General features: G+C 42.6%; 2 protein-coding genes across 3 annotated transcripts in view; one reads left to right on the top strand and one right to left on the bottom strand.

Annotated features, from left to right (window-relative positions):
- Ttll5 (Tubulin tyrosine ligase-like 5) overlaps positions 1–14,112 on the bottom strand; it is a 52,137-nt gene that overhangs the window by 15,225 nt on the left and 22,800 nt on the right. The window lies entirely within an intron of this gene.
- On the top strand, positions 1,473–14,106 carry LOC144469172 (uncharacterized). The gene is made up of 2 exons (XM_078179139.1): positions 1,473–1,741; positions 11,819–14,106. Exon 2 carries the CDS (start codon positions 11,836–11,838, stop codon positions 13,576–13,578), a length of 1,743 nt encoding a protein of 580 aa, XP_078035265.1. The 5' UTR covers positions 1,473–1,741; positions 11,819–11,835; the 3' UTR covers positions 13,579–14,106.

Below are 14,112 nucleotides of genomic sequence, written 5' to 3' on the forward strand. Positions count from 1 at the left end.
TTACATGGCCAGAACGTTTTAAATACTTTCGCGAAGGCGAACCACTTTTGTTGGCCAGATACACACCCCTACGAAACTATTAGGACACTCACGGAAAATTAAATAAATTTGAGAAACCAGTTCTTGAGAAACCATGTTACTTTCGTATAGTTTGGAGGAACTAAAACAATCTCCTATTAATTTCTAGAATTGATTCAATTTTCTGTGAGTACCATGGTATTTTTGGAGGGGGTGTGCCCCAATATATGCGAGGAGCAACATCCTAATTCTTTTTTTCTTTTGTACTAATTGTGTCAATGTTGACAAGCTAAATCGTTCGTTCGGACGACCGGTGCGTCGTGAAGTAACCGGCCGGGTGCCGGTATCTGGCTTTCGACGATTTTTGTGTATGTTTCCCAACGTTTAATGCGTTGGCTTTGCGGCAGCGAAATTAACGCTATAAATCAAGATAAAGCTGGCGGCGCGGTGCGTCGCGGCGCGCGTTACCACATGGCTTCGTGGAGATAGTTCGCGCGGGCTGTGCTAATCGTTATCGGGTTTTGCGAAAAATCGAGACAACGCGTCCGCGATTCGATGTCAGAACGAAGTCGGTTCGAGATCGTCGATCAACGCTGCGCGAGTTTTCGTCGCGATTTCAACAATAGTACGAGCATTGTTTAGAGATCGTCGGAAGAGGATCATTCGTCTCCGGCCCGCGTGTACGACCGATCGCGAACGGCTAGTTCGCAATTGCTAATTATGGAAAGTTAGGTTCAATAACAACGACGTATAAAACACGCCGCAGACGCCCGGCGTGGTTCGTTATTCTTGCACGATTCTTTGCCGGCGTAAATATTGTTCTCTTTACCTGATGTTTAGAAGTCGGTGGACTTTGGCGCGACTCGTTGCAATGTTTTCCACTTGCGATTTCAGGAAAATAGTGGCGAGTGACGTACAAATTATTCCCACACCTTTTAATCATCAGGTAATCAGTAATCAGTAAGTTTGATACTTCATGCCACCTGTGATCTGTTTATCTTAGAACAGAGCTGTTCGACGGCTTGCCTGTATGGACAGCGATTTGCAGTTCAGGAAAAACACAGATCTGTATGACCCATTCCAGAGGACAACGCTGATAGAGGGGATCGACCGAAGATTGCGTCAAGAATGAGTGAAATTGAAGACGTATGAATGAGCGAAATAAAACGTAGACACTTGCTCTTTCGTTTCTCACGTTCTCCCCACTCCGCTAAGACGCTTGCCCGTCCCTTCGCCCTTAGCTTTGCCAGCCTGCTAAGTAGCTCTGTTTACAGCAACAGCAATAATTAACTAACACGGAAACTAATGTAGCAAATGTGCTTAGTATGTAAACAGAGCCACGATAAGATAATGCAATAATAATAGTACAGTCATAGATCCTACTCCTGCACGCTCTTTCTTCATGAAAGGGCTTATTGGTTGGAACAGCCGACGCTACTCGGGGAGTTCGGGTAACCGATTTCGAGGCACCCTTTGGTTGACAAGGACCTTTGGTTAGAACAGAGCCTTCGATGGCCGAAACGGAGAGCTCTCGCCGAGAAGCGGAGGTCGCGAGTGGTCTCAAGTGGTCGCGAGCCGACTCGGGCCGAGCGGATCAGCGTGCGATTCGATTTCCTCGACTCTCTCGACTTGACTCGGCTCGGCTCGGCTCGCGGCGTCAATCCGGCAGTCTAGCACGAGCCGCCGCTCAGGAGACACCCGTAGGGGACTTGCTTGTTTCAAGGTAGGCAACCAAACGCACACCTGACGCGCCTCGTCTTGCCACCTGTCCGGTTCCTTCGCGCTTGCCTGACCGCTCAATCTTCCGGAACGAAGTACCTTTTCTTTTCGCTTTTCACAAAAGTCACCCTCTCGTCGACGCCTCACAGACGTGCCTCGGTTCTTGCCACTCGATGCTGTTTCGTACGGATCGGTTCGCTCTCTCACCTTCTCGCTTGACTAATTAGCTCGCACGGATCTTCTTTATATAGATCCGTCTCGGTACCTGTTGCTTCGCGCTCACGCTTGCCGCCGCCGCGGTCTTGCCCGCCGGTATATGTATTTTCATCGTGATCGATCGACGCTGGTCTTTGAGCCGACTGCTCGCGCGCCGCGTACTCCAAATGACCAGACCTTTGTCTACCGACAAGTTGCTCGTTGTTCCTCTCAAAGTTTCGAGGCGATGATCAGAGTCGAACGTCACTGTTTCACGCTGAAACTGCTCGGAGACTAACGCGTGTTTTGCTTCGTTCGAATGACAACACTCAATTTATTCAGACCTTCCGCCAGATATATTCAGAGCTGGTAAAATAGCATTTTAAATGGTGAATAGTAAATAGATTTTTTATTCATTGTAAAATGATGTCGAGGTATTGTTTCAAATAATATTTTGTTTGAAAAGCACAGAGAATATTTTTGTTTTACTAATATTTTATTTGAATTGTGGAGAAGCTATTGTCTAAAATATAGTGTCTCAAACATCGTCTCTGTAAATATTATCCAGCTATGGTTATATTATAGTATGTGCACAGTGGATTTGACGTTGAGAAAAAGATTGATAGCGTAGTCGCATCGTTTCCAACTTCTCGGCGTTGTTTACGCGGGAAATCTTTATTCATCCCTCCGTTTCATTGACAACGATACTACTACCACTCTCGCCGAAGTGTCCTTGCTTAAATACGCTGCTGTCATAGAAAATAATCGAATGACTTCTTTGTCGAAGCACGCGTACATCGTTTAACATTTATTTTTTTCTTATTCATATATCATTGCATCATTGAGAGAGGGTATTTCTCTTTAGACAAAGATTTGCAGAGCCTTTCGTTCTCGAGAACTTAGCATAGATGCAGAGTTTTAAAGACTCGTGTGAACCGAAGATGCGCGGAGATCATTCATCGAAGCGTACACAGTTTCATTCGACGTTACTTGTTATTGAAATTATTGAATGGGGACAATTTCCTTTTAGACAAAAATCTACATACTTCTGTTCTTAAGAACACGATCTCGAAGATCACGATCGCGGGTCAGAGACCGTTCCTCCTAAGCGTGATTTGTCTCGCGTGGCAACCCAAAACAGTAAAAACAATACGCCTCCACATTTTTGAGTTGTCATCAGTTCGCTGGTCAACGACACCCCGCGAAGGTGACAGGCGGAGTATTGGCCGCTTCGCTTGAATAATCGACGACAGCACACGTGTTTTTGACCTCCTGCTCGCAATATATTGTATATCCTATACACTAACAAAAGGATTATCTTTGGTCTCGACAACGAGGCTTTAAAATCTGAAGCACGGTTTACGCTTAAAAGACAAGAAAAGTCCCAAGCACAGTCCCTTTGAGCCGTCCAAAGTTATAATAACTACTGCTACTAATAATAATAATAATTTATTCAGTGATAATAATAATTAATAGAAAATAAAAATACTTGAACTATAAATTCTGAATTAAGTTAATTGACATTCGCACTTTTCTCGTTGCCTTCGGCGACAATTCTCCGGGATACTTTGCCCCGCGAGAACGGCCAAGTCACGCGCTTCACAGCGACGCTAAGTTAGGAGTTACGAGCTGCGCCCGTTGCAGGTTGCAAGCGTGCAGAGATATAAGCCGCGCGCGTTGCATCGAAGCCGTTGCACTCGCTTGTATCGGACGCGACACCGTTTGTCGTCGAACGGCGTGATTATCGCCGAGAAACTCATTCGAGCACGATACGAAATAGAGGTTGATTAGATCCCGAGAGGCTAGCCGCGGCGACGATCGCTATTCCGCAGGGAAAAATGAGACTCGTCAAGGTAAACGCTCGATATGCACGCGTAGAAAAGACAAAAGATTGTCTAGCCGATCGAGAACGGATTACTTTTAGACTGCCCGATTCGACGGTGGCGCTAAAATGACATTTGTTAACACCGCACCTGCCGTGCGGTCAAAATAACCGGCTCTACATTTTTCATTTAAAAATTGTTGCATTACGTAGATCTCTTTAATCCTTTTTAACATTTTAATTGACAGAAAATCTTTGAGTTTGCATAGACCAAATTTCATATGTCCGGTTCGATGAATATAAACGGTGGAAAGGTAAATTAAAAGCGGAAACAAAGCAAAGAGACAGTAATTGGCTACCCCACAGTAATTCGCTCCGATTCCCTGTGCCGTGATAAGCCGACGGGGAATAATGATGAACTTTCAGCCGTTTATCAGCGCGAGATCTTGATGGCTTCATTGATAGCCCCGGAGTTACGTGTTCGCAGATATTTACGCCTCGAAACAGCCGGTTTTACTCGTGACCTGCCACCTTCCTCGTTTGCCAACCCCTGTTTGTTTGGCCGACTACTTCGACTCCGATATATTTCTCTTCTCTCCGCGATGATTACAGTTCGGTCGGCCGTTGGTTTATCGTTCCGCGGGCGGGATGTCGGGAAACCATAAATCAATCGGTTTTTTTACCGGCCTCCGGAACGGATTCCCGGAGATTAAAAATAAGAGGGATATTTTTCTTCCTACGAAAGACTGGGGATCGCGCGCAGATTTTTGTATATTTTCGATACACGAGGTTGCACGGTCCTATAGCTAACGGCGTTTTTCCGGTAGAAAATACTTTATTTTCTCTGCTCCCCGATTGTTTTTTAGCCGATCGAACACGAGGATGTGCGAAGCGTTCCGGAAACTCGTGTTTTGTCGTTTCCTGGGATTTTGTGTTTACGGAGTTCTCCTGCTCCGTTTCCGATCTCTTTTTTAAACGTTTACGGCGCGCCAAAAGTTTATTTAGAACAATGTTTGTTACTCGTCGCTGTTTTTAATAAATCCAATAGTCGAGTGATCTTTGTTTTAAGGGTCCAGAGATTTTTGGTCTCTAACTCTTTTTTATTTCTGTATTTGACCTATTCATTTTTATTATAAACGCGTAAAATCCGCGGTCTAGTAATAAATAATGACGCAGCGTTATTTATAAGTACGTATATCTACAAGTATAACTGTTTAAAATCGTTGCCACGAGTCTGACTCAGTTATTATAGTTCAAAGGGTCAGGATAATATTTATAACCTTTTGTAAACCACCATAGGCCACAGGGTTAAAAACGTATGTAATTTTATGTCTGTTATTTATGTGTAAGAAAAAAGCTGGAAGATTTCACCGTGTACTTTCAATCGCTTTGCACAATTCCGATGAAATGGCCGTACACCTGGTGATCAGTGGAATTTGCGATTTCGACGATAGTTCGGTTGTTACAGTGTTAAACGTGCGATTAGAATTCCGAAACACGAGGAAAACACTATTTTCCTTCCTCTTGCTGTTTTACGTTCAGCGCAATCCTTTTTTGTTCCTATTACCGTCATACTCTTCTTTACTATTTACTCTATTATTATCGTTTCATTGGATTTTTCGAACATTTTCTTTCTTTCGGCGGCAGCCTCGTTATAGGGGTGAAATACCGATATGGAGAATGCAATAGGCGCGAGTAATACTAGACCGAACGAAACGTCTGGGAATTAGCAGAATGCGATCGATAGTTCGACTACCATAATAAATTCAGTGACTACTCGAATGGAACAGCCGACGATGTAATTGTTCGAAACGATAGAAAAAGTCGCGATCGAAGTAATCAGTGACAGGATAATGAGACACAGGAAAGTCCTGTGGATTTTTAGTAATCCACTAATTGATCTGCTCGCGATCACCGATCAATCAACAGCTCGGCGAATCAGCACGCGATCGTTTAATTGCTCGTCGCAGGAAAATCCTTTTCCTTAATCGATTCTCTAATGACTGAACGATTCGTCGAACCATTCATTCGTCGTTAGATCTTCCGATAAATCATTATTAAAATTCTAACACTGCTACGAATTTTTTACCAACAGTCAAAGACTTCCCCATAGAATGTTCATCTTGGGTAATTATCCGGTCGAATATTTTATATATTATTCCATCTATTTGTCCGAATGAAACGGTAAAAAATTAAAAGAAACGTACACGAATTTATTAAAATTATTTAGAAGGAAAAAAGCTTGTTATTGGCTCTTATGTCTTGCAATTAAATCATCTTGTGCAATTAAATAGATGTATCGTTACGAACTCATTGAAACTACGCTGTCCGTTCGAATTTTATGACTTCAGAGTTATACTTAAAATTAAACTTAGAACCTCTCTTGTATTTTTCTTCTGGTCATCCGAAACAACGCGGGATGTTTCCAAGGATTTCTCGGCCATCAACAGTTCAAAGACTCCTGTTCTAATCGAAAAAAAAAGATCTAATCGGTGTACGCGACGTAGAAAATGTGTCGCGTTTAAATACCGTTACTAGAAAGCGGCGTCGCGATTCGCCGCGAGTAGTATGGAACGTCGAGAAGAAAAAAAGAAAGAAAAACGAAAACGAAGGAAAAAGGCGAAGGAATAAAAAGGAAAAACGGTCCAGTGAAAGTGTCGCAGCGGTGTGTCGGATTTGGTTGTGCTAGGGGGGACACAGTGATGTGTGACCATGGACGCTTGAACGACGCCGTCGTTAGCGGTTTTCTTATCGGACCTTGATAGCACTTGAATGAGTCGAAAAATCCCCGTTATTAACCCCTTGCACTATGACTGCTTCTCACGTTGCGTTGATCAGCACTTACTTGTCCTTAATATTTTCTTTATTTTACTTGACTTACTTCTAGAGACTTTGATGATAGAAAAATTCAGACTACAGCTAAAATCATCTTTGACCTCTAAAAGCCGTGGCAGACGCACTAAATTACCTGAAGGACACTTAAGGTCTACAATAGATACACTTAGGTATACAACAAAAACAGTAAAGAGTATACCCTAAAAACGTAGAACTCGACACTAATGACCTTGCAGTCGACGCGACACTAAATCCAAATTGTGTGCTATAATTTAATTAAGAAAAGTGTGCTATCATATTTTCCGATACTGTACCGTTCGACACGCCAATAAATTTCGCGAAAGCATGGCTCGAGTGTTTGCGAGCGGCGCTCGAGGCGCAGCTAGTTAGCGCAAATGAATTTGCATCGAGGTTTCTATGCCGGCCATCGATTGCTAGGGATCGGCGATTGCGAGAGAGTGACAGAAAGGTGGCATCGACGGAATTGCGAAAAGTTCTCTCGCTCGGGGGAACGGTGTGTCCGAGAGAACGCGACCTTTCGTTAATTAACGAACGCCTCGTACTCTAATGTAATTTCGCGAGATAGCCATCTGTGCGCATGAACGGGACCAGCGACGACGTAACGCTCAATTCATGCTACCACGACGATGCCGGCAGCAGGCTTGTACGCTGCCGGGGAAACTCGACGAATTCGTCAATTAGCGAAACATCGAGCCAGCGATGCCTCGTCAAAATGTCTCGCTCCTACTTCCTCTCGCATCCTCGTTTCACGTTCCAACGCTGCTCTAACGCTAACCGAGCTGAACACATGATTTATAATCGTACGAGATCGTTTTTATTTATTTATTCAGCCTTGCGGCTAGGAATTCGACTCGGGCTACGAACTAACCCAACCTTGCTTGCTGTTATGAAACTTTTATGTTCATATATTTCCTCTCGTAGGGCTATAATTTATTATTTACTTGTTACATTTATAGCTTCAATTTATTTTAGAATTTTTATATAGCCACCAACTATTAATTACTAATCGGTAGCGCAAATCACTGGACTGCGTACTTTTATGCGAAACAACAATTACATACCTGCGCCGATTGGAAGACACAGGAATTACGTGGGCGTTCATTTTGTGCTCGAATCGTTTAACGATAATGCGGCAGCGTTTTTAAATTCTTCTAATGACCCCGCTGTTTTGTATTCCATCTATTTTAGTCGTTGGTCGTAGACGCATAATGTCCGCACTCCAATGATCGCTACGTGTAATTGTATTTGCTAGACAAGAATAACGGGTGACATTTAGTATCGTCTATATTTATTGTTGCTCGGGTGCCGCGACTTTACAAAATTACCGTCGCCGAACACCTTTTTCCGCTACTATTAGTCAACGTATAAAACAGCGAGCAATTAACGGTAAGCATAAATCTCGGCGCGGTCCAATAATGGCCACGGTTCGTCCGTGGAATAAACCGCTTTGAAAATCTTTTTCCGTCGTCGTTGGTGTTCACGGCGGTAACAACGCGCGGTTCCGCAGGCAACCACGGCGGCCAGGAATTATTGAGAAAAATTGCGCAGTGATTGCTACTGATTCTCCGCGTAGGATCAATTTAGATACCGAGTGCCGCTCGAGCACGGAAATCGCTTGGAATCATCGCCGATCTATTTATACTGTTTCGCATGCCGAAGGACGAACGGCAATTCCGCGTCCCTGCGGGGGCGAGCCTACGAAAAAATAAATCAGAAACGGAAGAGAAAAAGGGACGAGAGAGAGAGTGAGTGAGATTGGAAAAAGAGATACGGCAAGAGATTTGAACGATACCGGCAGCTCTTTGCTTATTCCGACGGTGCAACGAAAGACAAAGTATCCGATAAATTATAGACGGAGAACAATTTTGTCAAATACAGCTCGTTTTACGCAAACCGTGCCGTCCTGCGACAAATTAGCGTTCGCAGGGTGTCCCGTCGAAAAAAAAGTCCCGCGGCTAAACTCGGATCCGATTACAATATTTTCCTAGACCTTCGTAGGTAATTTTTTAAGTCCATGCCATATTTCAGCTTTGCGCTCAACAAGCAGACAACGTTGAATCTTATTTGATTTCTTGCTATCTTGATATCTTGTTATCCACCAATCGATTTTATTATTTATTCCGCTGGTGTTTCCATCGTTTTCGCAACGATCGGTGAACGATATTGCACAAAAATCTTTTTGAAGTCCAAATATAATCTTGAAAAAATAATTTTTATACCGTAGATAAGTAAATGATAAAAATGATGTCGCGAATTGAGACACGATGATCGATAAATAAAATGAAAGGACGCACGATTGACAAATCGAATAAAAATTGTTAAGAAAAGGTAATTGCTCGACTCGATATTTTAGCACAGAACTGGGACAAGTATTGTACTATTCATGTTTGCCCAGAATGCAGGACCATCGACGGTTCGATGCCGACTAAATTCCAGATTCCCGTGGAAATGTTTTCGAAGGGTGTTTCGTGGAAAGGCGACCGCGGGGAATTTTCTTGTGTTAAAATCGACTGCGCCCGCGTGAAGCAATGTTTACGTGTCGCATCGGTCGTGCTTTAGCAACGTTTCCTAGTTTCCCTGATTGAAATATCGCGACGCATAAACTTGCGAAGGAGAGACGAACTCGCGGCTCCGCATACTAACGCGCGCTACACGCGTCGAACATTGGTCGCGCCGCGACCGATATCGGAGTCAATCAATTTCTTTTCTGTTCCGCGCGGAACACTATAAATAATCTGTCCCGCTGATTTATGTTGTTACTCGAGCCGGCAGCCGTACGGAGGCTCGTCGAAATCGTGTCAGGCGCCCTTGTCATTCATTTCTGCTTCGGGAATACAGATTTATTGCCGTATTATACCGATAGACGCTGCCGATCCCTGTTTCAATAGATTGATTTCCGCGAAACAAAATCAAACAGGTTTCATGTTTCAAATAGATTTCATTTGATGTAACTTTTTTTCTCATTACACTAATGCAATCCGTAGCTTAGTTTAAAAGTTATTAGCGAAAAACAGTGACCAATGAGAGACAAACTCGACCCTCATTAAATTTATAAAACAAGTGTCCCTTTATTTATTTCACGTGAGAGTATTATAGCCATCGATCGATGCAAAGCAAAATTTTAACGAATCCGCTCACGATTGCGTCACTCATTTTGTAATCGGCGTCGACAGGCTATAAATTCAAGCGGAAGTTCCGCGGGTTTGCTCTGCAAATGGAGGGACAAAAAAACCGCCGTGTTAATGAGGGACGGCGAAACGGTGACCTCCTAATTGTCCCGAGCCACCGACACCGAAACACCATCGTCCACAGCTGGCGAAGCGAAAACCGTCGATGAATAAATTTGCATATTAAAGTTAAATGTCAAGGTACTGGTTTCGTTGTCTCATTGAAAAATCAACGATAATGCCCGGCAGCGGGCACGGCATGTGTCCGACGAGTTTCACGCACACGCGGCAACTGGTTCTCTTAACCTGTTACAAGGGAAAGACGAGTTAACTCGTCGCCCGCCCCTTGCGATCGAACCCGTACACTCTCGATAATTTCGTTCGCCTTAATTTCGTCATTACGTATCAATGACCCTCCGTGAATCGTTTACTATAAGCGTACACGAAATAAGCCGCGGATCGTTCGTAGTATTCGTTCAACCCCCCCGGTAGTGGTGGCCGGGTCTTCCTTGACCCGAATTCTCAAACAACTTGCACAGTTCGCTTTCTAATTGCGATTCGATTGAATCGACGAGTGCGTGCACAGTATTGCGGATAGATGGGTTGCGGGTCGAATCTGACCCGGGCATAGCTTCCCCTATGGGGTTACAAAAGAATGATGGCATTAAATAAACGATCGAAACGTTAATCGGTTGCAATCCCGACGAAAATGTGTCTAGTAAAACAGTTTGTTCTGCTGGGGAGTTGTTTGAAAATAACTGTTTACGGTCGGTGTTTAATTAACATTGTTTTCATCGGATGACTGCATGAGAAATAGATGGCATGCAGTCGTTATTAGTCGATCACTTCTTTTGCGTCTTTGCTAATCTTTCGTTCAGGAACGACGCTGCGCGACACATTCGAGTGGATAATCGAACAAATTGCTTTTTTTAAACTTAGCATTAATTAGATACGTATTCAATGTTGTCGGTGTCTTGCTAAGAATCGCGGCTTAGTCGATCATCGGGAATCGTTATTTCTAATCGTCTTGTTCGCGATCAACCATTTTCTTAACAATCGCATGAAAATCTATGCTATTCTAAATAACGTCGCAGTCACGCTCGACTACCACGTTTATTTATAACTTCTTTCTCAGCGTAAACATTACCGGGTAACCCACTACTGTGTTTTAACGATCGGTTTGCACGAGCGAATTCGGTAATAAAAATATACGGCTCTCTTTTTATCGATGAGTGGTCTCTTAAATCAACAATAAAATAATTCCGTAAACAATAGAGAACTATCACCCCGTGAACATAAGGGAAACTTCTGGTAAGTTTTAACAAAATGGAAGAAAATCATCAGCTGTGAATGAAATTGTTACAAATATTCTATGTTATCGAAATTTTGTCTGTACCAGAATCAGCACAATGATAATCGCATACCGTTTAGCGTTGAATTTAAATCATAGTTATCGATCGTTAACAAGGTAACGTGTTTTCGTCTGTCGTATTTGAACGAATACATATTTCTGTCTGACAAGGACGAGAGAATGGAAGAAATTTAATTGCTAATACTGTCGATTAAGAATGGTAATTTCAAGAGACAATGGTACACGCTAACGGTTTGAAGAAAAGCGTCGACGCGTACGGCCCGCTTAGGTTTACTCGGCTGGTACCAACAATTTTCTAAAGCTGATAATTACACACGAAAATTACTTCCATCGCTTCTTTCAATTAACACTGTCCCGATAACATGTCCACGACATCCGTCGTAAATACTAGAGATGGAAACTCGTTTACAGAAGCCTCTCTATAGCGTTACAATGTACATAACCTTACACTCGTCTTACTAACGTCGCTTCATTCAACGATTATGCATGCACAAATTCAAATATCGCTTGCTCTATAGTGCAAACAATTTTTTATCAATTCTTGCAAATGCTATTTGTTGTTAAAATCCTCTTAATTACCAACTTCTAACTTATACACTAATTAAATGACACTGTTCTAAGTAAATTTGTTTCTTACTGTTGATTGATAAACATTATTGATTATTGCAGTGAATGAACAAGAGAAGATGCCTGGCCACCGTCAGCCTAACACCCTAGAGGGGCTTAGTTTGGGACGTGTGTGTCAACAACTCGACGGGACGTGCCGAAGGCTGCAGTTGCTTTCACAGGATTCATCCGCAGCACAAGTTCTGGCTTATGCAAAGCAAAATATCAGGCCATACTATATAAATGCCCTGCCAGCACGTTTGCGGTCTCAAGTCATTGAAGAAACTTCCAAGATGCTGTATGGACCAGCATCAGACGGATCAACTTTGATTTCTGGACCAGCACCCCTGTATCTGCTAGTCCTGCTTTTGGGACATGACATAAAGCAGTTGAAAGTGTATCTGTGCTGCTACTATGGATGCAGCCATCAGACATCGCTGTTAAAGCTGCTTGCAACCGAAGGAATTGGGCTAGAATCCCTTAAGTTGGCTCGTTCTGCTTTGCTCAGATTAGATTGTAAACTATTGAAATCTGCTCTGATGAACATGAAGAATCTGATAAGTTTGTCTCTTAGAAATATAGCCAGTGATGCAGTGCTCCAAGTTGTGGGAAAAGCTTGTCCAAAGTTGATTGCTTTGGATGTTGCTTGTTCCAGACAAGTCACGGATGCAGGGCTGAAGCAGTTGCTGTTGCAAGTAGAGATTAGAGATAAAATGCCTCATGCTGCTATGCAAGAACCCACCAGTTGGTCTAAATTAAAAATGCTATTATCAAAATTGAAGATGACGAACTCTAAGTCTGAGAAAAAAGAGAAACAAGGAGTACTGTTGGAGTACTATGAAAGCAGAAACCCTCTCTGCGATACGCTCAGAGTACTTAATGTTGGTAACACTGCTGTGACCAGTGCAGGTGTATTGTTGGCTCTGGTGCACGTGCCAAGACTGGAATCCTTGGCAGAATATTGTCACATGGGAAGAGTGGTGGAAATTATGAACAAAGGACTTATTGGATTCAAAACTCCATTTAGTTTGACTCAAGCAAGAAGCTGCAGAACCACACCAGTACGTTTGGAGCTTTTGGCACAAGCATGCCCAAAAGTGGAAAAACTACATATCTCGGAGCCGCACCATCCCCCTGAAGCATTACGATTGTTTCCCTATGTTACTTCCTTGAGCGTTCGTAGTATTCCATCCCAAGGTGAATGGTTGGAAGGATTTTACGACTATCTTCGCACAAACGGTCACAATTTACACGAGCTCAATCTCAGAATAACGCAAACCGAGAATCCTATTCAGGTCGACTTGAAAGAAATTTTCAACAGCTGTAATAATCTCAGAATATTCACTAGCGACGGATCTAACGTAATTTGGTCGGAGGGATCCGATCCTCCTCCTCTTAAGTACTTAAAGAGAATCAAATTGGGACGCACAGTAAGCGCTGTCGCCATTACAAAGATCATTTTGTTGGCGCCAGAATTGACGGCGTTGCACGTTCACAGTTGTTTCGATCTCACAAACGAACACTTAGAGAAGTTGTTAGGTGTGTCCGCGAAATCAAAAAATCCGCGAAAGTCTGACAAATGTGAAAATAGTCTAGTGCAGAATTTAACATGCTTTTACATATACGAGGCTAGCAAAGTGTCCGCGTCCACAGTGCTGAATATGTTTCAACATTGCAAGAGACTGAGAAAAATTGGAAATCTGGCGAACTGGGGGTTGGACTGTGAAGGTATTAGAATGTTAAGAACAACGCTGATCCGGACGAATTTAGATGTGGATTTGTGTCCGGGAGAGCATTGGTTTTGGAGCAATTGTATCCAGTGATGTTCCTCATATATTCTGTACTGATACATTAGATGATCTGTGCAGCTCCAATAATGTTCAGTTCATGACAATATGTTGTTACATCGTTTGAATCTATTGCACTCTGATAGACTGTAAATTTGTCAGTATTAAAAGGTATCTTAATAAATATAAGGCAATTTATATTTGGAAAAATGCAAGGCAACGTTCATTGCATAGTAAGCGAACATGGACATAAAGGCTAGCAACAGTAATTGGTCACCTCACTAATTGCGTTTAATTATACGTGTTGAACTATTATGCGATAATGATGTACTGAATATAATATAAAGAAGAAGAGGAAGAAGTATATTTTTATGCCATGTTATGATAGCTTACTAAACAACAGGGCTCTTGGTATCATTTGATACCCATACTCAAGTACTTGGACACTTGGGTATTTATTAAGAGTTCTATGGTAATATACTGTTCTAACAAGAAAATCAAACTTTTTTCACAAACTCATGTACTGCAAATACCATTAATTATTCATCTAACCGAATGCCAGTAATTAAG

This window comes from Augochlora pura, chromosome 4 (genome assembly GCF_028453695.1).
Source record: "Augochlora pura isolate Apur16 chromosome 4, APUR_v2.2.1, whole genome shotgun sequence".
Classification (NCBI taxonomy): Eukaryota; Metazoa; Arthropoda; class Insecta; order Hymenoptera; family Halictidae; genus Augochlora; species Augochlora pura.

What these genes read in the sequence shown, in the direction of transcription:
- LOC144469172 (XM_078179139.1), top strand. Translation starts at nt 11,836, where the DNA reads ATGCCTGGCCACCGTCAGCCTAACACCCTAGAGGGGCTTAGTTTGGGA.